General features: G+C 46.9%; 1 protein-coding gene across 1 annotated transcript in view; it reads right to left on the bottom strand.

Annotated features, from left to right (window-relative positions):
- Positions 1–27,841, bottom strand: part of WDR76 (WD repeat domain 76) — a 189,504-nt gene that overhangs the window by 40,515 nt on the left and 121,148 nt on the right. Inside the window, exons 13-15 of the mRNA XM_056571564.1 lie at positions 13,990–14,067; positions 12,535–12,575; positions 1,374–1,527 (exon numbers count right to left, since the gene is read on the bottom strand). Of these exons, the coding sequence (XP_056427539.1) occupies positions 1,374–1,527; positions 12,535–12,575; positions 13,990–14,067 (273 nt within the window). The remainder of the gene's footprint in view (positions 1–1,373; positions 1,528–12,534; positions 12,576–13,989; positions 14,068–27,841) is intronic.

Raw genomic sequence — 27,841 nt, 5'->3', positions numbered from 1 at the left:
ATCTTAACTGATCGAACCCCTGTGATTTCGCCACCGATGGTCTGATCAGTCACCCACAGCACAGCTAATGCAGTGATCAGTATTTATCACAGCATCTGAAAGGTTAATGGCAGGCATCAGTACAATCGCAGATCTCCACCATTACCGGCGGGCGCCTGGCTGCTGATGGCAGCCAGGATCTGCCGAGCAGGTAGCAAGCGCAGCAGATCCATTGCTAGCTTCAATTACAGGACGTAAATGTATGTCCTGGTGCGTTATGTACCAACGCACCAGGTGGGAAATTTATCTCTATTGTACTTAAGGGGTTACAACTTGTTTTATGATCTGAAACATTCAAGTGTGATAAACTTGCAAAAAATAATAAGATATCAGGAAATAAGCAAATACATTTTAACAGCACTTTATGTAAAAGGATAATTTCAGGGACATGTTTACCTACTGCTGCAAGCCACTCTGTCCTAACCACAGTAGGCACAGAGGCTATACAGAGACTTTATGTAGTTTCAAAAGCTAAAATTACTGTCACATAATACTGCATAATACTGTCACAAGAAAGGGGAAATAATAGGGAAAAAATAAAGATAACACTAGCTAGCTTAAATGTTACTAGAGGAAATATTCCTTTAAAGTTTATCTGTCATTGAGAACCAAAACTTTTGACAAGTCACAGAGACATGTCAATTTATTTTATTTTTTTATCAGTGCCAAGACCGCCTGGAGGGAGTAGGGATAAGTGTGCACTCTTTTTTAATTTCCAGACCTCAGTGATTTTTGTTTTACCGCCCCATAGACTTTTATAAGCCTATGGAGCAGCAAGACAAAAATCGCTGAAAGACTGGGAGTAAAGCATTTTAGAACACTTTTCCCAGTTTATTCTCAAGATCCGTAGGGGTCTCAGCAGAAGACCCCAACTAATTAAAACTTTTGACATGTCTCTATAACATACTCACCAATGTGGTCTAAAATGGCAGATGATCCTCAACCCCAAGTGCAGTTGTGCAATTATGCTGGGGTGGAGGTCCCGCATTTGTGGACCACAATATAATTTCACTACTGTGGTAGATTTAAACAATGACATTAACTAACCCTCAAAACTGATGTTGAAATTGAGACATTAGCCAGTATATCCTTATATGAAGGACATACCTGTGCCCGCACACCAACACCAAGGTTTCTCAAATGGTACGGGTCTCTGTAACATGTCAAAAGTTTTTTTTTTTTTTAAATGATGGACACTTTACACACTACAGCACTTATACTGCTACACTAGAGCACCTATACTTAGTGTTCATACAATGCCAATTGCTAGGATTTATTAAAATATTCTTGAGAAAGGAATGCCAACATAGAAAAATAATTAGCCTAATACTTACCCGGTCCCACAACACAACAGTACCATAGATGTCTCCCGCTGCCACCAGTGAATGTGTACTTGATGGATGAACTGCTATAGCAGTAACTACACCAGGGACAGTGCATATTCCAGTCGTTTTGTCTTGCCTCAGTTTGCTCAGGCTGCCTGCATAGCTAAAATTAAGAAAGCATACTTAAGCTAACATCATAGTTCTTTTGTGGCATCTTTTTCAGTCTAATAAAACATGTCATGATTTTCAACTGGCAACAGTTTTTTGTGCTTTTTTTTATTTTTTAAATAGACATTTTTGACAAGTGCTTTCTCTATGGAGAAAAACACCCTAAAAAGAAAAATGTATATTCGCTTTTGACATACAGCTAACACTATGATGATGTATTTTTACAAAAAATGAAAAAATAAATTAATTTTAATAATAATAATAATTATTAATAATTAATATTAATAATAATTAGAAATAAATGTGTGAAATTACAATTCTCATATAAATTTACAATATCCGCTTTATTAGCGAGATCCATCTGGTAGTGTGTTAGACTTCTTTTGGTCTCAGAACTGCAGCAATTCCTCATAGTATAAACAACACCAAGTAATGAAATAGTTCTACAGGCATATCGACCAATGCAAACAGGATAGCATCGTGCAGTTGCTACAGATTAGATGTTGGTACCGACATCCCAGATAATCTTTATAAGATTAAAGGGGTATTTCAGGAAAAATCTTTTATATTATATATATATATATATATATATATATATATATATATATAAATCAACTGGCTCCAGATCTTAATCCTTCCAGTAGTTATCAGCTGCTAAAGTTGAGTTGTTCTTTTTCTTTCTGATAACAGTGCTATCTGCTGATATCTCTGTCTCAGGAACTGGTGGAAGCATTAGAGGTTTGCTATGGGGATTTGCTCCTACTCTGGACAGTTCCTGAGACAAGCAGAGGTGTCAGCAGTGAGCACTGTTGTCAGAAAGAAAATAACAACTCATCTTTAGCAGCTGATAACTACTGGAAGGATTAAGATTTACAAATCTGCACATTTACAAATCTGTTTAACTTTCTGGAGTCAGTTGATATATAATTTTTTTTGGAATACCCCTTTAACCCCTTAAGGACCCAGACAATTTTCAGTGTAGGACCCGACCATTTTTTGCACATCTGACCACTGTCACTTTAAGCATTAATAACTCTGGGATGCTTTTACCTTTCATTCTGATTCCGAGACTGTTTTTTCGTGACATATTCTACTTTATATTAGTGGTAAAATGCTAGCACAGGCTTCCAGTATCCATAGGTTCAGGTGCTGCAGAATGGGCAAAACAAAAATTGGAACAGGACCCTCAGTTTACGCAGAAGATTTTGTTCAGTGATGAGGCAAACTTTTATGTGAATGGTGAAGTTAACAAACAAAACCACCATCCAAGACTGTTGGAACACATAAATTGATGGTATGGTGTACAAAGATAGTGGGGCCATTCTTCATCAATGGAAACCTCAAGGCCACTGGATATGTGAAATTGCTACATGATGATGTGTTTCCCTCTTTATACACTGAAGCTGGCACGTTCCCTGAGTTTTTCCAGCACATTATGGGTGTAAGGTCCAAGCATTCCTAGATGAACAGTTTCCTGGAAAGTGGATTGGTCGTCGTGGGCCAGTTGATTGGCCCCCAAGGTCTCCTGATCTGACCCCCTTAGACTTTTATCTTTGGGGTCATCTGAAGGCAATTGTCTATGCTGTGAAGATACGAGATGTGCAGCACCTGAAACTACAAATACTGGAAGCCTGTGCTAGCATTTCTCCTGCGGTGTTGCTATCCGTGTGTGAAGAGTGGGAGAAGAGGGTTGCATTGACAATCCAACACAATGGGCAGCACATTGAACACATTTTATAAGTGGTCAGAAACTTGTAAATAACTCATGAAAGAATAAAGTTATGTTAAAACACAAGCACATCATTGTTTTTCTTGTGAAATTCCCAATAAGTTTGATGTGTCACATGACCCTCTTCCTATTGAAAAAACTTAAGTTGGATTCATAATGGCCGACTTCAAAATGTCCGCCATGGTCACCACCCATCTTGAAAAGTCCCCCCCCCCCCCCCTCACATATACTAATGTGCCACAAACAGGAAGTTAATATCACCAACCATTCCCATTTTATTAAGGTGTATCCATATAAATGGCCCACCCTGTATATTGATTCACATATACAATATGTCTACTTTATGTTTGCATCATAAAGTTGACGTGTTTTTACTTTTGGAAGACATCAGAGGGCTTTCACAAAATTTTCAAAATCGAAATTTTTCAGGGACCAGTTCTGTTTTGAAGTGGATTTGAAGGGCCTTCTTATTAGAAATATCCCATAAGTGACCCCATTACAAAAACTGCACCCCTCAAAGTAGGGATAGACCGATATCGTTTTTTTAGGGCTGATACCGATAATCGGTGCAGGTTAGGGCCGATAGCCGATAACTTATACCGATATTCCGGTATAAGTTATCGGCTATTTAACCCCCTGCGACACCGCTGCAGATCATTGATTTAAAGCGCTTTAAATCAATGATCTGCAGTGGCTTTTGCGGGGCCATAGGCCGCCGCCGCCACCCGCTTCTCTCCCCTACCTGCCAGGGTGCTCCGGGCCATCCATCCTCCCTTCCTGTAGTGTCCGGGAGCGTTCCGGGTGGAGGGTGGTCCGGTCCGGGCTGTCCTTCTTCTCCGGCGGTCATCTTCTCCACTCCGGGCAGGCTCCGGCCTAGTACGCTGCATAGACGCCGCTGCGCAGTGACACCCGTGCGCAGCGACGCACCTGACGTCACGGCGTAGCGGCGTCTATGCAGTGTACTAGGCCGGAGCCTGCCCGGAGTGGAGAAGAAGACCGTGGGAGAAGAAGGACAGCCCGGACCGGTTCACTCTTCACCCGGAACGCCCCCGGACACTACAGGAAGGATGGATGGCCCGGACCACCCCCATTACGGGTAAGTTTAATTTTTTTATTGACTCGGAGGGTGGGGGAGGGGCCCGACCGGTATAGCGGTATGGGCAAAAATCCATACCGGTATACCGCCCAGGTGGGGGGTGCGACGCGGTGGGCGGTGCGGCGGGTCGGGGAGGGGGTGGCGGTCGCGGTGCGGTGGGGGCGGTGCGGGGGGCAGGGCATTATCGGCTTATCGGCAAGATAATTGCCGATACCGATAATGCCCAAAATAGTGATTATCGGCCGATAATATCGGCCATACCGATAATCGGTCGATCCCTACCTCAAAGTATTCAAAATGACATTCAAAAGGTTTGATAACCCTTTAGGTGTTTCACAGGAATAGCAGCAAATTGAAGGAGAAAATTCAAAATCTTCATTTTTTACACTGGCATGTTCTTGTAGACCCAGTTTTTGAATTTTTACAAGGGGTAAAAAGAGAGAAATCTTCCTAAAATGTGTAACCCAATTTCTCTCGAGTACAGAAATACCTCATATGTGTATGTCAAGTGCTCTGTGGGTGCACTAGAGGGCTCAGAAGGGAAGGAGCGTCTTTGGGATTTTGGAGAGTGAGTTTTTCTGAAATGGTTTTTGGGGGGCATGTCACATTTAGGAAGCCCCTACTGTGCCAGAACAGCAAAAAAAAAAAAAAACATGGCATACTATTTTGGATACTACACCCCTCAAGGAACGTAACAAGTGGTACAGTGAGCCTTAACACCCCACAGGACTTTTCGTTAAAGTTGGATGTGTAAATTATTATTATTATTTTTTTCACTAAAATGCTAGTTTTCCCCCAAATTTTACATTTTTACAAGGGGTAATAGGAGAAAATGCCCCACAAAATTTGTTACCCCATCTCTTCTGAGTATGGAAACACCCCATATGTGGACGTCAAGTGCACTCCGAGCGCACTACAATGCTCCGAAGAGATGGAGTCACATTTGGCTTTTGCAAAGCAAATTTTGCTGAAATGGTTTTTGGGGGGCATGTCCCATTTAGGAAGCCCCTATGGTGCCAGGACAGCAAAAAAAAACCAACATGGCATACTATTTTGGAAACTACATCCCTCAAAGAATGTAACAAGGGGTAGAGTGAGCCTTAACACCCCACAGGTGTTTGACGACTTTTCGTTAAAGTTGGATGTGTAAATGATTATTATTATTTTTTCACTAAAATGCTGGTTTTCTCCCAAATTTTACATTTTTACAAGGGGTAATAGGAGAAAATGCCCCCATAATTTGTAACCCCATCTCTTGTGAGTATGGAAATACCTCATGTGTGGACGTCAAATGCTCTGCTGGCGCACTACAATGCTCAGAAGGGAAGGAGTCACATCTGGCTTTTGGAAAGCAAATTTAGCTGAAATGTTTTTTTGGGGGCATGTCGCAATTAGGAAGCCCCTATAATGCCAGAACAGCAAAAAAGTAAAATAAAAACACATGGCATACTATTTTGGAAACTACACCCCTCAAGGCACGTAACAAGGGGTACAGTGAGCCTTAAGCCAACTGTCACCAACATCACCACCGTACAGGTAGGGAGGTCCAGTTACCATTGCATAGAGAAGAATGTGCAGTAAATGCGGGTACTTTTACTCACATTCGCCGCGGTCTGTAAAGTGAACCTTAATACCCCACAGGTGTTTCACGACTTTTGCATATGTAAAAAAAAAATATATATTTTTTTTTTACCTAAAATGCTTCTTTTCCCAAAAATTTTGCATTTTTAAAAAGGGTAAAAGCAGAAAATACCCCCCAAAATTTGTAACACAATTTCTCCCGAGTATTGCGATACCCCATATATGACCCTAAACTGTTGCCTTGAAATACGACAGGGCTCCAAAGTGAGAGCGCCATGCGCATTTGAGGCCTAAATTAGGGATTGCATAGGGGTGGACATAGGGGTATTCTACACCAGTGATTCCCAAACAGGGTGCCTCCAGCTGTTGTATAACTCACAGCATGCCTGGACAGTCAGTGGCTGTCTGGTAATACTGGGAGTAGTTGTTTTGCAACAGCTGGAGGCTCCATTTTGAAAACAGTGGCGTACCAGACGTTTTTCATTTATATTGGGGAGGGGAGGGGGTCTGTGTAGGGGTATGTGTATATGTAGTGTTTTTTACTTTTTATTTTATTTTTTGGTAGTGTAGTGTAGTGTTTTTAGGGTACAGTCGCACAGGCGGGGGTTCACAGTAGTTTCTCGCTGGCAGTTTGAGCTGCGGTAGAAAATTTGCCGCAGCTCAAACTTGCAGCCGGATACTTACTGTAAACCTCTGCCCATGTGAGTGTACCCTGTACATTCACATTGGGGGGGGGGGGGAGAAACATCCAGCTGTTGCAAAAACTACAACTCCCAGCATGTACGGTCTATCAGTGCATGCTGGGAGTTGTAGTTTTGCAACAGCTGGAGGCACACTGGTTGTGAAACACCGAGTTTGGTAACAAACTCAGTGTTTTGCAACCAGTGTGCCTTCAGCTGTTGCAAAAACTACAACCCCCAGCATGTACGGACAGCGGAAGGGCATGCTGGGTCTTGTAGTTACGCAACAGCTGGAGGCATACTACTTTGGCTGGGGATTGTAGTTATGCAACAGCTGGAGACACACTGGTTTGCTACTTAACTCAGTGTTTCACAACCAGTGTGCCTTCAGCTGTTGCAAAACTACAACTCTCAGCAGTCACCGACAGCCAACGGGCATGCTGGGAGTTGTAGTTATGCAACCAGCAGATGCACCACTACAACTCCCAGCATGCACTTTAGCTGATTGTGCAAGCTGGGAGTTGTAGTTATACAACAGTTGAAGGTACACTTTTCCATAGAAAAAATGTGCCTCCAGCTGTTGCAAAACTATAAGTCCCAGCATGCCCATAAGGGAATGCTGGGAGTTGTGGTGGTCTGCCTCCTGCTGTTGCATAACTACAGCTCCCAGCATGCCCTTTTTGCATGCTGGGAGCTGTTGCTAAGCAACAGCAGGAGGCTGTCACTCACCTCCTACTGCTGCTCCTGCACAGGTCAGTCCCGCCGCCGCCGCTCCTGGGGCCCCGATCCCAACATTGACGCTGGTGATCGGGGTCCCCAGCTCCCGGGGTCCACGTCCCGCACCCGCTCACGTGCTCCGGAAGAGGGGCGGAGCGGGTTGCGGGAGTGACACCCGCAGCAGGTGCCCTGATTGGTCGGCCGGGAAACCGGCCAACGAATCAGGGCAATCGTGAGGTGGCACCAGTGCCACCTCACCCCTGCTGGCTATGGCTGTTCGGGGCCGTCAGAACAGCCTGTAATTCCGGGTCACTGGAGACCCGATTGACCCGGAATCTGCCGCAGATCGCTGGACTGAATTGTCCAGCGATCTGCGGCCATCGCCGACATGGGGGGTCATCATGATCCCCCTGGGCGATATGCCGCGATGCCTGCTGAACGATTTCAGCAGGCATCGGGCACCGGCTCCCCTCCGGCTAGTGGCAGGGGGCCGGGATTTGACAGGACGTACTCAAACGTCCCGAGTCCTTAAGGACTCGGAAAAGGGGCAGTTTGAGTACGTCCTGCGTCCTTAAGTGGTTAAGTGGGATGTGAAAAGGAAAAATTTGATTTTTTTACACTGAAATGCTGGGGTTACCCCAAATTTTTCATTTTCACAAGTGGTAAAAGGAGAAAATGTCACTGTAAATTTGTAAGGACATACCTCATATCTGGGCGTAAACAGCGTGCACACCGGTCTCTGAGGTGCCGGAGCGCAGTCAGGGCCTTGAGCTTCTGCATTGCTGTCTATGGAGCCAGAACAGTGGGACCCCCCCCCCCCTCTCAAGGGGCATTACATGGGGTACACTAAATAACTAAAATGGGGTACAGTGGGGTAAAACCATGAAAGAAGGTTATGTTCCCAGAATGATGACTCAGAGCATAGCCAGAACTAAAAAAATATGCCCACCCCAAACCCTATGCTCTGAATCATCATTCTGGGAATGTGATGTGTGTGGCCGCCCCAAACCTGTTACCTCAAATGCGCACCCCGCTCAGGTGGAGAGAGAGCGCTGTGAATTTGAGGAAACATAAAAAGTCCCTGATGATAGTGACTCAGTGACCCATTTTTTTCTTTAAATACCCCCAGAGGTCTTATCAGGTTTATTTTATTTTTTTTATAAAAGTTTTTTGGGCAATTTATTGGTTTTATGGGGTTAACACTTGGAATGTACCCTGGACTTGGTACTAGGGATCGACCGATTATCGGTATGGTCGATATTATCGGCCGATAATCACGATTTTGGGCATTATCGGTATCGGCAATTATCTTGCCGATAAGCCGATAATGCCCCGCCCCTGCACTGCGACCGCCACCCCCTCGACCCGCCGCACCGCACCTCCGACCCACCGCACCACGTCGCACCCCCCACCGTGATGCTAGGCGGTATACCGGTATGGATTTTTTCCCATACCGCTATACCGGTCGGGCCCCTCCCCCACCCTCCGAGTGAATAAAAAAATTAAACTTACCTGTAATGGGGGTGGTCCAGGCCATCCTTCCTTCATGTAGTGTCCGGGGGCGTTCCGGGTGGAGGGTGGTCCGGTCCGGGCTGTCCTTCTTCTCCGGCGGGCCTCTTCTCCACTCCGGGCAGGCTCCGGCCTAGTATGCTGCATAGACGCCGCTACGCCGTGACGTCAGGTGCGTCGCTGCGCACGGGCGTCACTGCGCAGCGACGTCTATGCAGCGTACTAGGCCGGAGCCTGCCCGGAGTGGAGAAGAGGCCCGCCGGAGAAGAAGGACAGCCCGGACCGGACCACCCTCCACCCGGAACGCCCCCGGACACTACAGGAACGATGGATGGATGGCCCGGAGCACCCTGGCAGGTAGGGGAGAGAAGCGGGTGGTGGCGGCGGCGGCCTATGGCCCCGCAAAAGCCACTGCAGATCATTGATTTAAAGCGCCCGCTTTAAATCAATGATCTGCAGCGGTGTCGCAGGGGGTTAAATAGCCGATAACTTATACCGAAATATCGGTATAAGTTATCGGCTATCGGCCCTAACCTGCACCGATTATCGGTATCGGCCCTAAAAAAACGATATCGGTCAAATTATGGAAAATTAAAATGAAGAGGGAAAATTTAGTACTCCATGGAAGTGTGATACTCCCTGAAGCAATCCTTAATCCAGAGGCCCAGATGATCGGGGAAGTGTCACACTGAGTGGTGGTGTCCTTCCGAATCCCCCTCTTGTAACACACTCCGTCTTTTCTGGGTTCGTCCCTTCTTTCCAGTGTGGGGGACTTCACTTGGAAAGTGTTGGCCTGGGACGATCCTGGCACCTATTACTTCAGTTCCTTGGGAAGTCCGGCCTGCTCTTTCCCGGTCAGCAAAGATCAGGAGCTTTAGGACTTCTTCTTGGAACTGAAGGTATGTCCCTGTGTTGCCAGTGTACTGGTACAGTACAAAAGAGTTGTACATGGCCACCTGTACCATGTAGACCGCAACTTTTTTGTACCATACACGTGTTTTCCGTATGGCCATGTAAGGCTTGAGGACTTTATCAGAAAGATCAACTCCCCCCATATACCGATTGTAGTCCAGAATACAATCGGGTTTGAGGACCGGTGTTGTGGTACCTCGCACAGGGACAGGTGAGCTGCCGTTACCATGAATTGTGGTCAGCATAAGGACATCCCTCTTATCCGTATACTTGACCAGCGGCAAGGTATGTGAACACAGGGATGCTGGTATAAAAGATGTCCACGTACACGTGGTAATTCTTATCCAGCAATGGGTACACAGGGTCCCAAACGATTTTCCCGATAACACCCAGAAAGGGGGAACATTCTGGGGGTTCTATACGGGAATGTCGTCCCTCATATACTCTAAACTTGTAAGTGTACCCGGAGGTACTCTCACAAAGTTTGTAGAGCTTCACGCCATACCACGCCCACTTCGAGGGAATATACTGGCGGAATATGAGTCTCCCCTTAAAACTGATAAGAGACTCATCTACCGAGAGCTCCCTGAGCGGTACTTAGGTCTCCAAAAACTTGGCCCTAAAGTGATCGATGACCGGCCTCACTTTGTAAAGCCAGTCATAGGCGGGATCACTTCGGGGTGGACATGCCACATTATCTGCATAATGCAGGCATTTCCAAATGGCTTTGAACCGCTTCCGTGTCATGACCATACTGTAAAGCAGGGTCTTGTATAGGACGTCCCTGCTCCAGTACTGCCTGACACTTGGCTTTTTGACCAGGCCCATGTGCAGCACGAGGCCCCAAAATGTCCTCATTTCTGCTGCATCAATGGCGCACCATTCATTGGACCTGGCCAAAAAAGAAGAATCTGGATGGTGGGCGATGAACTGCTGGGCGTACAGATTCGTCTGCTCCACCATGTGATTGACAAAGCTGTCACTGAAAAAAATAACTGAAGAGGTCAATTTCAGTGAATCCAGCCATATCAATCCGGATTCCGGAGTCGCCAGCAAACTCTGGAATCCATGGCTGATAAGCCTCTGGGGGACTCCAGACAGGTTCACCGGAAGGGGGCTCCGGTACACTTGTCTGGGGGGTAGGATTCCTAGTACAAGCGGTATTGTCGCTCGTACTAGTGCCAGCCACTTTCATGGGCGGTGCGTGGCCTTGCCTGGTGGCGTCCCCGCCGCCTTCTGGGGGGCTCATCATCAGTACTAGATGATGATGAGGAGACTAGGTAGAACACAGAAATGTAGGATCTTCCTTGTCCTCACTGGCAGATTCGGAGTCGGAGGGTCGGGGGAGGGGTTGGGCAGGGGAGTATGTAGTATGTGTTTGGTGTGACTTTATTATATAACGGTGTGTGATTTAAAATCACACACCGTTATATGGGGGGGGGGGGGGGAATGCTGTAGCCCCCCAAAAATGCTGTAGACCTCCCTGGGCATTTGCACGGGATGCCTGCTGAATGATTTCAGCAGGCATCCCGGTCCGATCCCCGCCCGACGGGGACCGGAATTCCCCATGACGTACTGGTACGTCATGGGTCCTTAAGACCCAGGGTGTCGTGACGTAGCGGTACGTCATGGGTCCTGTAGGAGTTAAGATATGAGGACTGTGAAGGCCAGGAAAGCAAGGAAAACTTGCTGTCATGATCCTGGAACCAATCAATGACTATGCAAACCCTGTGGCATAATGCATTGTCTTGGTGAGTGTCCTTCTGCTACAGGGTGAAGCACTCAGACGGATCCCTCCAAGGAACAGCACAGGATAAAAGCGGCGCACAAGACTTCAAAGGTAAAATGGTTTATTTACCCGGCATACAACGCGTTTCGCTGGACAACCAGCTTCATGATGCCTGATGAAGCTGGTTGTCCAGCGAAACGCGTTGCATGCCGGGTAAATAAACCATTTTACCTTTGAAGTCTTGTACGCCGCTTTTATCCTGTGCTGTTCCTTGGAGGGATCCCTCTGAGTGCTTCACCTGTGTTGCCAGGAGCGGCTGCCGATCTTCGCCCGTTGAGGGTCATTCCACGCTTTTACCATAGTTGTACTTGGTTGTAGTACAACTATACTCGGTGAGCATTTTTGCTTTTTCCATCTCCTCTTTACAATACGTTATCACACTAGGAGCGCTCTCCTTGTCTATATTTTCTGCTACAGGGTAACAGCTAACATAAAGGGATGCACTTTCTCAGCCACAATACCTAGATAAGTCCTACTGTGATTTACATTGTGCGGCTGCATTACATTTTGCGGCTGAAATTCAAGTCTATAGGACCGCAGAACACAGATTTCTGCAAGCCAGAAAGTGAAGTTTGCTACTGTTCACTTCTCCTAGCTCGTTCTTCGTTGAGGTTTCAGCACTAAGGCCCCAACCGATCAAAACTTTTGACATTCAAAGTTTTTGGGAAATGACAGGGACACTGAGAAATGTCAAATCATGCATTCAAACAGGTTAGTTTAAGGACTAGCGTTGTCCTCGCTTGCAATTTTCTTGACTGTGCACTGCCTGTTTATCATAACAATTCTGGACATTTTTCTTGGACCCCTTTTTTCAACGATTTGTTTAGGTCCATGAAAATGTGAAATAACCATGACAGAAAAGCATTCCCATGTTCAAATACAGCTAAGTTTCTTCTGACACATATATAGGGAATAGAAGTTCAATTCAATTACTGTGCCTAAAATACAGTACATCTAAGGGTTACATTATACAGGCTATATGCTCCTACCTTGTGAGGTCTCTGCATTTAAAACTTGTAGTTTTTTCAAACTAAATGAAAGGAAATAAAATAATCTAGTCACTGTTTGGTAAATAAAAACTAGTACATGAGGTGATTCATATACAGTGACTTTTTTCTTATTTTGGTCCATTACAGCCTTAAATTCAATGTTTTGTTAATCTGAATTTTATGTGATAGATCAGAACACAATAGTCTAAGTTGGTGAAGTGAAATGAGAAAAATATATAAATAAAAATCTATTGTTTAGAAATAGATAACAGAAAATTGGAATGTGCGTATGTATTCACCCCCTTTGTTAGGAAGCCCATAAAAAGCTCTGGTGCAACCAATCACCGACAGAAGTCACATAATTAGTGAAATGATATCCACCTGTGTGCAACCTAAGTGTCACATGATCTGTCATTACATATACACACTTTTTTTTTTTTTTTTTTTTTTTAAAGCCCCAGAGGCTGCAACACCTAAGCAAGAGGCATCAGTATACAAACACTGCATGAAGGCACTCTCCAAACAGGTAAGGGACATTGTTTTTGAGAAGAACAAGTCAGGGTTAGGTTATAAAAAAAAAAAATCAAAATCTTTGATGATCACCAGGAGCACCATCAAATCTATCATAACCAAATGGAAAGAACATGGCACAACAGCAAACCTGCCAAGAGACGACCGCCCACAAAAACTCACAGACCGGGCAAGGAGGTCATTAATCAGAGAGGCATCGCAGAGACCTAAGGTAACCCTGGAGGAGCTGCAGAGTTCCACAGCAGAGACTGGAGTATCTGTACATAGGACAACAATAAGCCGTACGCTCCACAGAGTTGGGCTTTATGGCAGAGTGGCCAGAAGAAAGCCATTACTCTCAGGCACATTGTGAGTTTACGAAAAGGCATGTGGGAGACTCCCAAAACATATGGAGGTAGGTGTCCTGGTCTGATGAGACTAAAATTTAACTTTTCAGTCGTCAAAGAAAATGCTATGTCTGGTGCAAGCCCAACACATCCCATCACCCAAAGAACACCATCCATGTTTTTCAGCAATCAGGATTTGGAAACTGGTCAGAGTTGAGGGAAAGATGGATGGTGCTAAATACAGGGATATTCTTGAGCAAAACCTGTACCACTCTGTGCATGATTTGAGGCTAGAACTAAGGTTCACCTTCCAGCAGGCCAATAACCTCACACACACTAAAGAAACACTTAAGTGGTTTATTTGGAGCTGTAATTGCCGTACAAGGTGGCTCTACAAAGTATTGACTTTAGGGGGGGTAAATAGTTATGCACATTGATTTTTTCTGTTATTTTATCCTATTTGTTGTTTGCTTCACAATAAATAATAAAAAAATTCAATCCATGTTAATTCCAGGTTGTGAGGCACCAATATACGAAAAAAAGTAAAGGGGGCTGAATACTTGTGCATGGCACTGTATGAGAGGACTATTAAACATACCTTGTGGGCACTAATGGACTTCCACGTGTCCTTGAATGATATCCAGGAATCATTATCCATATCGGTTATGGGTAACATCTAGATGGAAGCAAGAGGTGTCAGACAACACAATAACTAGTCAAATCATCTTAAAACTATATAAAACCTGTCAACTCATGACATAACCAACATAAAATGAAGCTTATTCAATGCTATTTTTTTTGCCAATGAACATAAAACGGCAAAACAAACTAAATCGTTACTACAAATAATTGGTTATTTAAGTAAAATATATAAAGGTATTCAGGGGATAAAAAAAGAACACTAGGCTCAGGGAAGAGGTTAACAAAAAAGACCCTAAAAACTTTAATGACCTTACCTGCTGCCAGTACTGACATGGATCTACGGTCCGATGCACAACACTTCCTGTGTATGGGGTCAGATTATAGTTGAACCATGACACTGCTGTAGCTGTTGATAAGCTGAAGGGTCAAGTACATATGTGAATCCCGAACACAGAAAGTACTGCACATTGGCAGCCATGGGAAGGGAAGTTGGCGTTTAGTTTTTATTTTTTTTGTTTGTTTTTACAGAAATATCACTGACCACTTCCTCTAAACATGACTTTCAGTAATTTATGTACATGCTGCAGAAACAAATGCATTCATGCATGTTGAAGATTTTTCAGTGATGCAACACTGGTATGATACTGAGGACCTATGAATAATTTTTTTTCAGCAACCTCCAGAGACTAAATGGGTGTCCTCTATTTGGAAAGCAGAGGACATAAATAGGGGTTTATTGTTATGGCTATATGAATGTACACTGTTTAGAAAAGGACCATCTAGTAACAGAGAGGGCTTTCACCCATGTCATATGGCTTGAATTCCACGATTGCTATTGGCTGAAGCATCTAAGTGGTTAAATGACCAGGATTGGAGTTATCTCCAATCCCACCTGTTGCCAGTGTGTTAGCTATACTACAGATAGAACCTACTGGCAAGCTCCTGACCAACATAACAACATGAGGGATTAAAATAATAGGCTTTGTGTGTAACTCAGCTGTAAAATTCTTTTCTCACAAAGTTGTTTAATTTGGGATGCTGCTGCCAATAGGAGGCGACAGTAAGCAAGTAAAGAGTTAGCTCCTCCCACACAGTCTATACCCCTCCTGCAGAGAGTGAGGAGTTTTTACACAAGCAGTAGAATTAACAGGAGAAGCCAACACCGATAAGAAAACAGAAACCATAGAATGAATGAATCTGGCCTGTCGAGGACAAGAGACGCTCATTCAGAAAGGCCAGTAGACATCCCAAGTCTACTGTGAGTGACACAAAAATCCTATTTCCTCACTAGTATCATTGGAGGACACAGAAAACCATGAGACGTCCAAAAGCAGTCTCCGAGGGAGGAAACAAGGGACCCTTTCTGCATGAAGCAGAGGAGGAAGACAACTGGAAAAAGGACCCACAGATCCGGGCAGCTGGAAGACAAGCAGGAGTGACAGAATTCCAAGGACAAGTCCGCAAGGGGGCTTCCACAAGAGGATGGTAGGGGAGAAGGGCAGAAAAAAAGTTTATGCCAAGAGTGGATACACCGGGGAGGAGAATCACATACATGTCAGGGTAAGAGAGATCTGGATAACATTTAACGAAGTAGACGGACTAGAGAAAGAAAAGGGACAAATGGTCAAGGACCAGAGCAAAAACAGAGTGTGACTAGAGGAAGCTACCCTGTAAGCACAGGAATAGGAAGGAAAGAACCAAGGCCAAATGAAGGAACAATCTGTGCAAGTAGAGGAGTGAGACTTTGTATCATAGAGAGGAGGACAAAAAGAACTCCCAAAAAATAGACAGGACAATTAGCCATCAGGGTGGTAGAGCAGCCAATGCTGAGAAACAAAAAACGAAAGCTGCAGGCAGAATTAAAGGGGTACTACCGTGCTGACAACTTATCCCCTATCTAAAGGATAGGGGATAAGTTGCCTGATGGCACGGGGTCCCGCCGTTGGGGACCCCCGCGATCTCGCACGCAGCACCCCGCTCTCATCAGGCCCCAGAGCGAACATCCCTCCGGGTCTTATGACTGGCGATCAATGGGCCGGAGTATCGTGACGTCACGCTCCACCCCCTCAATGTAAGTCTATGCCAGGGCGCGAGACAACTGTCTGGCCCCTGCCATAGACTTGCATTGAGGGGGCGGTGTGTTCGGGGCCTGATGAGAGCGGGGTGCTGTGTGCAAGATCGCGGAGGTCACCAGGACCCTGCGTGATCAGGCAACTTATCCCCTATCCTTTAGATAGGGGATAAGTTGTCAGCACGGTAGTACCCCTTTAAGGTGAGCCCAGTCTGACAAGACCACTCCTGAGTAATGAAAGAACCTGAAAGGGCTTGGGCTAAAGCTTCAGGAAGGATACTCAGACAAAGAAAACTACGCTGTAGGACCTTCTAAGGCAATACATTGATGACTGTGAAATGCCAACAGAGAAGGCTAAGTTACCAAAATAAACCATGGGAGCTAGATAAGCAAGAAGAGGGAAAAAACTTTAGTAAAAACGGTGATGTATTGAATGTGTGACGTACCAACAAGAACTCAGCGAAGATTGAGTTCCTCCTCTAGGCCCCCATATCACCTAGGAAAGGGGCTAGAGATATGAAACTACATAGACAACTTTCCACAAGAGAGGCCTTTGGAAGACAGAGAAAAGAAAAACCCCACCAGGAGCCCAGCCTGGTAAAAAAAAACAGCCCAGACAGAAAATCAGGTCAAAATGGTAGCCCACAGAAAAATGCAAGAAAGAACTTGCAGATGAATGGGACCTTAAAGAAACACGAAAGTGTAGACATGGGGGAACAGAGAAGAGCACCCTCATCAAAAGAAAGGCTAATAGACCACAATGATAGCAACCACAAGATTAGATGCCATAGAGGAGCAAAGGATTAGAATGTGCAGAGTGTTATCCTGCTAGAGCAGTGGGGACACACAGCTCCTGTAGCACCTAGATAAATACATCCCAAGGAGGAAGAAGCCAACCGCACAACAACAGAAGGAATGGGCTGGGCTGAAGGAGGAGGCCTAAAGGCTTCAATGTTAGGTGCAATGTAATTCTAGGAGGGGCACTGGATGACACCAGTGGTCAGGAGAAGATCAACATGGGAGAGTCGAAAGGAAAGGTGGTTTAGAAAAATGCTGAAGCATCTACCCTAAGGAAAGACATCCAGCTGAGGGAGCGATGTACCATCCGACTAGGGACAATGTGTAAGAAGGCAATCAGCATGCAGCCAAGCTCATAACCTAATAGGGCAGTAGCTGAAATGACTAGAAAAAAAATTGTCGGGCTGACTAAACAGCAAGGGCATTAAACCAACCAGCAAAAGGAACGATCCATAAAGAAGCTGAGAATACTGATACCTGCGAGCAATGAAGGCTGGGTGAAAGCAGAAAGGGAAAAGGATTCTTTGGTAGTCTTTAATGGGGCACACAGGAACCATGGGTATATGCTGCTGCCACTAGGAGGTTGGCCCCTCCTCAGCAGGATATACCTGCCCACTGGCACTGAGCTATTTAGTTAGTCAAGAGCAGTAGCAGAAGCCAAACAAACAAAGGAGCTAACCGAGAACAAAGCAACAAGAAATGTGTGGGAGCTGTGTCGCCCCAATAAAGGGTAAGAGAAAGGTTTTACGGTGAGAACAAAAAAAATCCTCTTTTCTCGGTCGCTTCATTGGAGGACACATGAACCATGGGACATAGGAAAGCAGCCCCTGGGGTCGGAAAACAATAGCCAGACAAAGGGAGGACAGTCCAAGACTGAGCCATCACCGCCTGCAAGATAATGGGGTCGGAACCCGCACGTGCCAATGCATAAGTAAGCATGCTGCAGAAACATGAAAAAGTGTGGAGAGGCCTAGGAAGCCACCCCTGCACACCAGAAGAACAAAAGCCCGGTAGCAAACCGCCCGGGAGCCTCCACAGAAAATGTGGAGTTCGTTATGGCCCAAAAAGTAGGAAATCGCCACCTTACCACAATAGGCCTTAGATAGCAGACTGCAGTCAACGAGAAACGGCTGATCTTCTGGGATACCAAAGAGGGAGTCCAAGTGCCAAAAGGCGAAGTAAGCTAGGTATGGGTGCATATGGCACGCCCCTCAACCAACCTGTGGAGAGAACACTCCCGTGGCAAAAGGAAGGACACTGTCCTCCTGTGAAAAAAAAAAAAAAGAGGAAACACCCTCTTGGAAAATTAACAGACAGGAAGAAGGACAAACTTGACCAGGAGAAGAAAGAGGAAGAGAGAACCATTTTTCCTTTCCTGCCTGCTTTCACCTCTTTCCCATGAACTGCATGGATCTCAAGACGGTGGGAGTTTCGGTCATCCTAGTGGCCCTCGCAGCTGATTCTCAGTCTGGTCGCAAACATCCCCCCACTCATTCCTGACCGCCTGGACCTACTCTCTCAGGGAAGATTCTTGGCTGCTAGTTTTTGTCTGTGTGGCAGTTGGGTCTAGGCCCATGGCTTTTCTGTTGGGGTCATCGTGCTGTACTGCTCCTACTCTCACCGAGGTGCTATTCTCCAGACTCTCTCTCGGAAGATGGCATTCAATGTCCCAGATCAAAGTGACAGGGACGACGAATGCCATCTTTCGAGAGAGAGCCTGGAGAATAGCACCTCGTTGAGAGAAGTGAGAGTACGAGCATTGTGCTGATGACCCGAACAGAAAAGCCATGGGCCTAGACCCAACTGCCACACAGACAAAAACTAGCAGCCAAGAATCTTCCCTGAGAGAGTAGGTCCAAGCGGTCAGGAATGAGTGGGGGATGTTTGCGACAAGACTGAGAACCAGCTGCGAGGGCCACTAGGATGACCGAAACTCCCACCGTCTTGAGATCCATGCAGTTCATGGGAAAGAGGTGAAGCAGGCAGGAAAGGGAAAATGGGGACCATGGAAGAAGTCAAGCATCCTCCGTCAGAGGGTCCTGGTTCATAGAAATAAACTAAGAAGCCCTGCGAAACAGCCCAGCTGTCCTCTAGTCCACTCCTGGAGTCCCCCAGTAATTACAGATCTGGGCTAAATCCACCGGGTGAAGCATTGTGGCTCAAACAATACACCTTCAAGCTTTCCGCTCTGAGGATGTGGACAGCAAAGATGGTAGTGACATAGAGGGAGATTTATCAAAATCTGTGCAGAGGAAGAGTGGTGGAGTTGCCCACAGCAACCAGATTGCTTTTTTAAATTATTTAAAGGGCCTCTGAAAAATGAAAGAAGCAATCTTTGTTGCATTGGGCACCTGCACCACTTTTCCTATACACAGAGTTTGATAAATTTCCCCCCATAGAGTTCCACATAGACTGAATCTTCGATCCTTCTGCTATGGCAAATATACTGTGAGCTCTGTCTTAGTGAATTGATGAATGCCGCAGTCTCAGAGTAGTCATCCGAAAAGCTAAAAGGGAGAAGGTGGTACGTTCTGTGGAAGAAAGTCTGGAGCATCAATGCACCGAGATTTGCGTTGGAGGGAAGAGAGAGAGAGAGAACGGCCAGCCAAAAAGAAAGACAGCGAAACTGCATAAAAAAGGCACCGCTTCCAAGGAGGCTGTCATACAGCCCCACACTTGCATACACAAACGAATGGTGGCTGGAAAGGGCTGACAAAGAGTCCGGAGCCCTGCGGTCAGGGCGGACCGCCAGTCCAAGGAAGAAATATCTGTAGCAAACGTTGCATGGAAGCGCAGCCCCAGGAAGACAAGGGACGGAAAGGAAGACAGAATAGGCCTGGCTGAGGAGATAATACAGCTGAAGATTACAAGACAATAAAGGCTATGGAGGCTCTCCAGGTCAGGGTGTGGGAGGGCAATATTAATGTGAACATTGTCCAGGAAAGGCACAAGACAGAACTATTGTGAAAAGGTCCGGAGGTCACTGCAAAGCGGACAAATGGCTGAAGATACATCACTGTCAGGACAGAGGAGACAGCCACCTCTGAACCAAAAACATAAGTGCTTCACCTCCTATAGGGGGCAATGTGAATGCTGGATAGGCAATAGCAGGAATTACTCAGAGATACCTTAACCGCCTCAGGGAAAAGGTTAATGTGATGGACAGAAAAGCCAAAGCTAATACTGTACAAGGGCTGCCAGGACCCCCCACGAACAGAAGCGTATAGCAGGCATCATACAAAAATCTTCAGAACTCCCCTTATGTAAGGGGGTAGTGTAGGTACCATGCATGGAAACACCAGAGAGACAGATCAGAGAAAACCCAGGAATGATCAGATCATACTCCTGTTCTCCCGTTTCCTCCCTCCCATAATAAGGAACTCCTATTGGGGGAAATGGCACAGTGGTAATAAAAATAGGTTTTATGGGAATTTATGAGGAAGTGTTAGGGACTATAATAGTAAGGCCCCACACACTTACCTCCACAGACCTCAGGTTGGTGGGATAATACTCATCCGTCCAAAGCCTTTGGGCACTCGCAGGGTCACCCCTTCTGTAACCTTGCACTCCTAGTGGGGTAGTGGTATTCCACACCACAGCAGTAAAAGGGGATGGGTGACTGGTGGAGGGAAAAAAGCATGGCAGCATTCTGTTTGGTTTCCTATTCCTAGCACTCTTAGGGGTAATTTTGTCTAGTGTGGCTGTCCACGCTGATGCCCCCCCTGAATAAAGAGAGAATAAACCTCAGACACCACCTAAAAAGAAAATGTAAGAACTTTAATAGAACTAAAATTAAAAAAGTAAACAAGAATTTCCAGTACAACAGCTTCTTACGAACTTCCAGCTTTATTGCAATATAAATAATCCAACACACAGGACAGGAGAATAGTCACTTGTTACGGTCTGTTCACCAGACCTTAGTCATACAACAATGGATTAAAAACCAGAACCCTATATAGGGAGAGGAAGCTGACTTGATTCCAAACATCTGTGGAACCCAGTCAGCTTAACTCTTTACATACTCTTAACCCCTTCCCTTAAGGACCTTTTTTGCAATTCTGACCACTGTCACTTTATGCATTAATAACTCTGAGATGCTTTTACCTATTATTCGGATTCTGAGAGTTTTTTTCGTGACATATTCTACTTTATGTTAGTGGTAAATTTTTGTCGATACTTGCATAATTTCTTTGTGAAAAATTCAAAAATTTGATGAAAAAATAGAAAATGTCGCATTTTTCTAACTTTAAAACTCTCTGCTTGTAAGGAAAATGGATATTCTAAATACATTTTATATTGATTCACATATACAATAGGTCTACTTTGTGTTGACATCATAAAGTTGACATGTTTTTACTTTTTGAAGACATTAGAGGGCTTCAAAGTATAGCAGCAATTTTCAAAATTTTCACTAAAATTTCAAAATCTGGATTTTCTAGGGACCAGTTACGTTTGAAGTGGATTTGAGGGGCCTTTCTGTGAGAAATACCCCATAAATGACCCCATTATAGAAACTACACCCCTCAAAGGATTCAAAAACACATTCAGAAAGTTTGTTAACCCTTAGGTGTTTCACAAGAATAGCAGAAAAGTGGAGGAGAAAAAAGGAGATTTTTTTACACTTACTGTAAAATCTTTTTCTCGGAAGATCCATTGGGGACACAGGAACCGTGGGTATATCTTGCTGCCACTAGGAGGCTGTCACTAGGCTTAAGAAGTCGGCTCCTCCCAGCAGGATATACCCCCCCCCCCTACTGACTCAGAGACACTCAGTTTTAGTCCTAAAGCAATAGAAGAAACCGAAAAAATACAAACAGAGTCCGAAGGGAGTCCAGTCAAAACAAGTGAACCAATAGACTGACAGGCGACCGACCCCCAGGGTAACAAACTAAAACCAACGGGGTGGGAGCTGTGTCCCCCAATGGATCTTCAGAGAAAAAGATTTTACGGTATGTGTAAAAAATCTCCTTTTCGTGTTCAGATCCATTGGGGGACACAGGAACCATGGGACGTACCAAAGCAGTCCCTGGGCCGGGAAAAGCAAACCAACCCGGAATCAAGCAGATGGCAAAGCCACCGGTGCCTGCAAAACCTTACGCCCCAAACTGGCGTCGGCGGATGCAGAAGTGTGCACTTGGTAGAATTTGGTGAACATGTGCACTGAAGACCAAATGGCCACCTTACACACCTGTAGGGCGGAAGCCCTGTTGAAGACCGCCCAAGAGGCCCCCACAGAGCGAGTGGAGTGAGCCGTAACCCGGAAGGGGGGATTCTTCCCCTTAGAACGATACGCCTCAAATGGCGGACCGGATCCACCTGGAGATGGTGGCCTTAGAAACCGGCAAACCCTTGTGTCGGCCCTCCGGAAGGACGAACAGCGAATCAGACTGTCGGAAGGAAGAGGTGGCCGAAAGTTAAACCCGCAAAGCCCTGACCACATCTCATCTAGGTTATGGAGGGAGCGCTCCTTAGGATGAGATGGAGCAGGGCAGAAGGAGGGAAGAACGATATCCTTGTTCAGATGAAAGGAAGAAACCACCTTTGGTTGAAAAGAAGGCACTGGCCTGAGCACAGCCTTGTCCTGATGAAGAATCAGGAAGGGGGGTTGACAAGAGAGCTGCCAATTCCGACTCCCTTCGGATGGAGTTCAGGGCAACCAGGAAAGACACCTTCCAAGAAAGGAAACAAAGGGAAATGTCCCGGATAGGCTCGAACGGAGCGGACTGCAAAGCGCTCAGTACCAAATTCAGGTCCCAAGGGGGAGTAGGAGACCTGTAAGGAGGAATCTCTTGAGCTACCCCCTGAAGGAAGGTGCGAAGAGTCGGAATCCAGTGGCTGCTGAAAAAGAATAGACAGCGCCGACACTTGACCCTTGAAGGAACTAAGAGTCAAACGCGTTTCAAGGTCCGACTGCAAAAACACCAGGAGGTTCGGCAGAGAAAAACACTCGACCGAAAGTAAGCCCGCCAAGTCCTGTGATAAATCCTAGCCAAGGACTGCTTACGTGCCCTAAGCATGGTGTGAATAACCCCGGAGGAAAAACCACGGGCCTTCAGCACCGCGGTTTCAACCGCCACACCATCAAAAGTAGCGGCAGTGAATAGGGGTGGCAAAGTGGGCCCTGAGAAAGAAGATCGAGTCGATCCGGTAGCCGAAAGGGAACGTCCGCCACGAGCCGAACCACGTCCGTACCAAGAGCGTCGGGGCCAATCCGGAGCCACCAGAATGGCAGACGCCTTCCGCCTTGAGTTTCCTCAGCCCTTGGGGCAGAAGAGGAAGTGGCGGAAATAGATAAGGGAGAGCGAACCGAGACCAAGGAATGAAGAGAGCGTCCGCGGCCAGTGCCAGAGGATCTCGGGACTTTGCCACGAACGCCGGAACCTGTTGGTTCAGGCGGGACGCAAAGAGGTCCACGTCCGGAATCCCCCAGCGATCGCAAATGGACTCGAACACCTCCGGGTGAAGAGACCACCCAATTTTCCACCCCCACGATGTGGATCACTGATATGGAGGGAACCAGGTGCTCCGCCAAGATCAAGATCTTGGACACCTCGGCTGCAAGTGCCCCCTTGACGGCTGACATACACCACAGCGGCCCCGGAGAGGTGACTCCCAGTGCAGGAGACAAAGGAAGATGGCCCGGATCTCTAGGACATTGATGGGAAGACTGGTTTCCTGAGGGGACCAGCGACCCTGGACCGTCCGGTCCTGAAGAACGCCTCCCCACCCGAGGAGACTCGCATCCGTCGTCAGGACCAGCCAGTTCAACGGAAGGAACGAGCGACCGCCCAGGAGAAGAGGAGAGCGGAGCCACCAAAGAAGCGACTGGCGAATCGAGGTGGGTAGACGGATCCAACAATCCAAGGACAGGGGAGATCCGTCCCAGAGAGACAGAATGGCCCACTGACGCGGGCGGCACCGAAACTGTGCGAACGGAACCGCCACCATGGCCGTCACCATTCTGCCCAGCACTGCCATGCAGGAGCGAATGGACACTGGATGTGGGCATCTCAAGAGGCGGACACCAGACAGAAGAGCACTCCGCTTGTCCGGAGGGAGGAAAACCCGGGCTCTCCCGGTATCGAACCGAAGGCCCAGAAAAAACAGAGACTGGGAGGGAGAAAGATTGGATTTCTCTTCGTTGATCAGCCACCCGAAACTGGTCAGAGTCTGCAGGGTGATGTGGAGACTCTCCACGTTCTGGAGCAGGGATGGGGCCTTGATAAGCAGGTCGTCCAGATAAGGTAAGACAGACACCTCTCGGGAGTGGAGGATAGCAATGACAGCCGACAGGACCTTGGTAAAGACCCTGGGGGCAGTGGCCAGGCCGAACGGCAGAGCCACAAACTGAAAGTGACCCTCCGGAACGGCAAACCGCAGAAATCGTTGATATGGAGGAAAAATCGGGATGTGGAGATACGCATCCCGAATGTCCACGGAAGACAGGAATTCGCCCCGATCCATGGATCCAACAATCGAGCGCAGGGACTCCATCCGGAAGTGGCGAAGTAGAAGGTGCCGATTGAGGAGTTTCAGGTACAAAATCAGATTGACCGTTCCCCCTTTCTTGTGAACAACGAATAGGTTTGAATAGAAACCCCGGAAATGGTCCTGAGGAGGAACAGGCACAACGACACCTTGCTCCAGCAGAGTGCGAATCGCAGAGCGAAAACCTGCTGCCAGTGCAGGCAAACGAGGAGGCCGGGACCAAAAGAAAACGATCCCAGGGAAGAGAACAAAACTCAATCTGGTAACCGTCGGAGACGACGTCCCGCACCCAGGAATCCTGGACCTGTGCCAACCAGACGTCCTGAAAGAGGGACAAGCAACCACCCGAGGGAGAGCCTCAAGCGGGGGCGCCCCTTCAGGCTGAGGTAGGCTTGCGAGTTCCCGACTTTGCGGGAAAACGGCTGGAACGGCCATCCTGCTTCCAGGAGGGGCGAGGCTTGAAGGACGGGGCCTTCCTAGCTTGCGAGGAATGCGACTTGTCCTGGCTCCCTGAGCCCAGTGAGTGAAAAGACCGAAAGGAAGCAGTCTTGCGGCGAGAATCAGAGCAGCGTGCCTTCTGGGGAAGCAAGGAACTCTTACCGCCCATAGCGTCAGAGATGATTTCGTCCAGCCTTTTTCCAAAAAGTAAAGGCCATTTCTGTCAGAGATTTTTTGGAAGCCGCGTCAGTGTTCCAAGCTTTCAGCCACATAGAGCGGCGAATGGCGACCAGATTGCCGGACGCAAAGGCCGCATAGCGTGCTGACTCCAAGGAAGATTGGCATATATAGTCACCTGCCTTGGAGATCTGGAGAGCAATATCTGCCAGATCATCAGGAGGGGCCCCGGAAAACACCCCTTGGCGGAGCTGAGAAGCCCAAACCGATAAGGCCTTTGAGACCCAGGTCGATGCAAAGGCCGGAAGCAAGGAGGACCCAACCGCCTCAAAAGGCGTACTTCGCCAGATTTTCAACCTGCTTGTCCATGGGATCTTTGAAGGAAGCGGCATCCGCCAGCTGCAGGGTGGTGGATTTAGATAAATGGGAGACTGGGGGGTCCACCAACGGCAGAACGGTCCATTTGGGGCAAGAACCTGAAAAAACGGACACAGAGCCTTCAACCATTTAGTGCCTTGGAAGCGCTTCTCCGGAAGATTTCAGGCGGTCTCCAGAATATCATCAAACTCCTTATGAGGATTGAAAACCTTGGGAGAGTGATGAGTACGTGTAAAGGAAACTCCAGGAGCAGGGTCCAAAGTTCCAGGGTCCCAAGCTATCCACCAAGTCCGACATGGATGACAGCACTTCAGAATCCGATTGCGGAGCCAAGTCTGAGTCCACCAGTTCCCCCTGAGACCGGGAACAGGCAGTGGAAGCTCCGGATCTAGGTGACACTGATCTGGTAAGGCGGGCCTGGGATCGGGAACGGCCCCAAGGAGAAAGACCACGCGACCGAGGACGTTGCCTAAAAGGAGGGGACCTGGAGCGCGAGTGGCGGGAAGACCTGTGCTCAGGAGAGGAGTCAGAATAAATGATCCTGGGACGTCGGTGAGAGCGTCGACGGTCCGAAGACGCTGAACTGGTCTCCTGAGGAGGACTGCTTTAACCCCTTAAGGACGCAGGACGTAAATGTACGTCCTGGTGAGGTGGTACTTAACGCACCAGGACGTACATTTACGTCCTAAGCATAACCGCGGGCATCGGAGCGATGCCCGTGTCATGCGCGGCTGATCCCGGCTGCTGATCGCAGCCAGGGACCCGCCGGCAATGGTCGACGCCCGCGATCTCGCGGGCGTCCGCCATTAACCCCTCAGGTGCCGGGATCAATACAGATCCCGCCATCTGCGGCAGTTCGCGATTTAAATGAACGATCGGATCGCCCGCAGCTCTGCTGCGGGGATCCGATCATTCATAACGCCGCACGGAGGTCCCCTCACCTTCCTCCGTGCGGCTCCCGGCGTCTCCTGCTCTGGTCTGTGATCGAGCAGACCAGAGCAGGAGATGACCGATAATACTGATCTGTTCTATGTCCTATACATAGAACAGATCAGTATTAGCAATCATGGTATTGCTATGAATAGTCCCCTATGGGGACTATTCAAGTGTAAAAAAAAAATGTAAAAGTAAAAAAAAAGTGAAAAATCCCCTCCCCCAATAAAAAAGTAAAACGTCCGGTTTTTCCTATTTTACCCCCAAAAAGCGTAAAAAACATTTTTTATAGACATATTTGGTATCGCCGCGTGCGTAAATGTCCGAACTATTAAAATAAAATGTTAATGATCCCGTACGGTGAACGGCGTGAACGAAAAAAAATTAAAAAAAGTCCAAAATTCCTACTTTTTTAATACATTTTATTAAAAAATAAATTATAAAAAATATATTAAAAGTTTTTTATATGCAAATGTGGTATCAAAAAAAAAGTACAGATCATGGCGCAAAAAATGAGCCCCCATACCGCCACTTATACGGAAAAATAAAAAAGTTAGAGGTCATCAAAATAAAGGGATTATAAACGTACTAATTTGGTTAAAAAGTTTGTGATTTTTTTTAAGCGCAACAATAATATAAAAGTATGTAATAATGGGTATCATTTTAATCGTATTGACCCTCAGAAAAAAGGACACGTCATTTTTACCATAAATTGTACGGCGTGAAAACAAAACCTTCCAAAATTAGCAAAATTGCGTTTTTCGTTTTAATTTCCCCACAAAAATAGTGTTTTTTGGTTGCGCCATACATTTTATGATATGAGTTATGTCATTACAAAGGACAACTGGTCGCGCAAAAAACAAGCCCTCATACTAGTCTGTGGATGAAAATATAAAAGAGTTATGATTTTTAGAAGGCGAGGAGGAAAAAATGAAAACGTAAAAATTAAATTGTCTGAGTCCTTAAGGCCAAAATGGGCTGAGTCCTTAAGGGGTTAAGGCCGTAGCCACCTCCCTGGAAACCTGCGCCAGATCAGAAATCGTTTGGGAGAGAGAAGACACCCAAACCGGGGCAGGGTCAGGAGCCACGCACTCCGGGGGGTTATCCTGGGTGGGGGGATTAGGGCGGGAGGAAGAGCAGGCAGAACAGGTGGTTTCAGCCGAACCCCCCTGCATTTTAACTTTACACCCAGTGCAAGCATAGTAAGTGACCGAAGCGGAGACCGCCTGTCTGTTAGAAGGTTCAAAGCTGGGGGCGGACATTGCAAAAAAATACAGAGAAGTCAGCTAACCAGAGACAGAAAGAAAAAGGAACAAGCTCACCCAGGTTCCTGTGTCTTGAAGTCCCTGAAGTCTTGCAGGAGCGCAGGGACAGCTTGCAGTACCAGGAAGCTTGGAGGTGCAGGCTGCTGCAGCAGATATGGAGCAGCTGAAGACAGGAGAGGAGACTCACAGGAGCAGAGTGCAGCAGCAGCTTGTGAGGGAGCAGTGCTGGACTCTGGAGCGGAGGCGCGTTACGTGATCCC

The sequence above is a fragment of the Hyla sarda genome, chromosome 4 (assembly GCF_029499605.1).
Source record: "Hyla sarda isolate aHylSar1 chromosome 4, aHylSar1.hap1, whole genome shotgun sequence".
Classification (NCBI taxonomy): domain Eukaryota; kingdom Metazoa; phylum Chordata; class Amphibia; order Anura; family Hylidae; genus Hyla; species Hyla sarda.
Note: the sequence above shows the minus strand (reverse complement) of the source record. Positions and strands in the feature narration are given on the sequence as shown.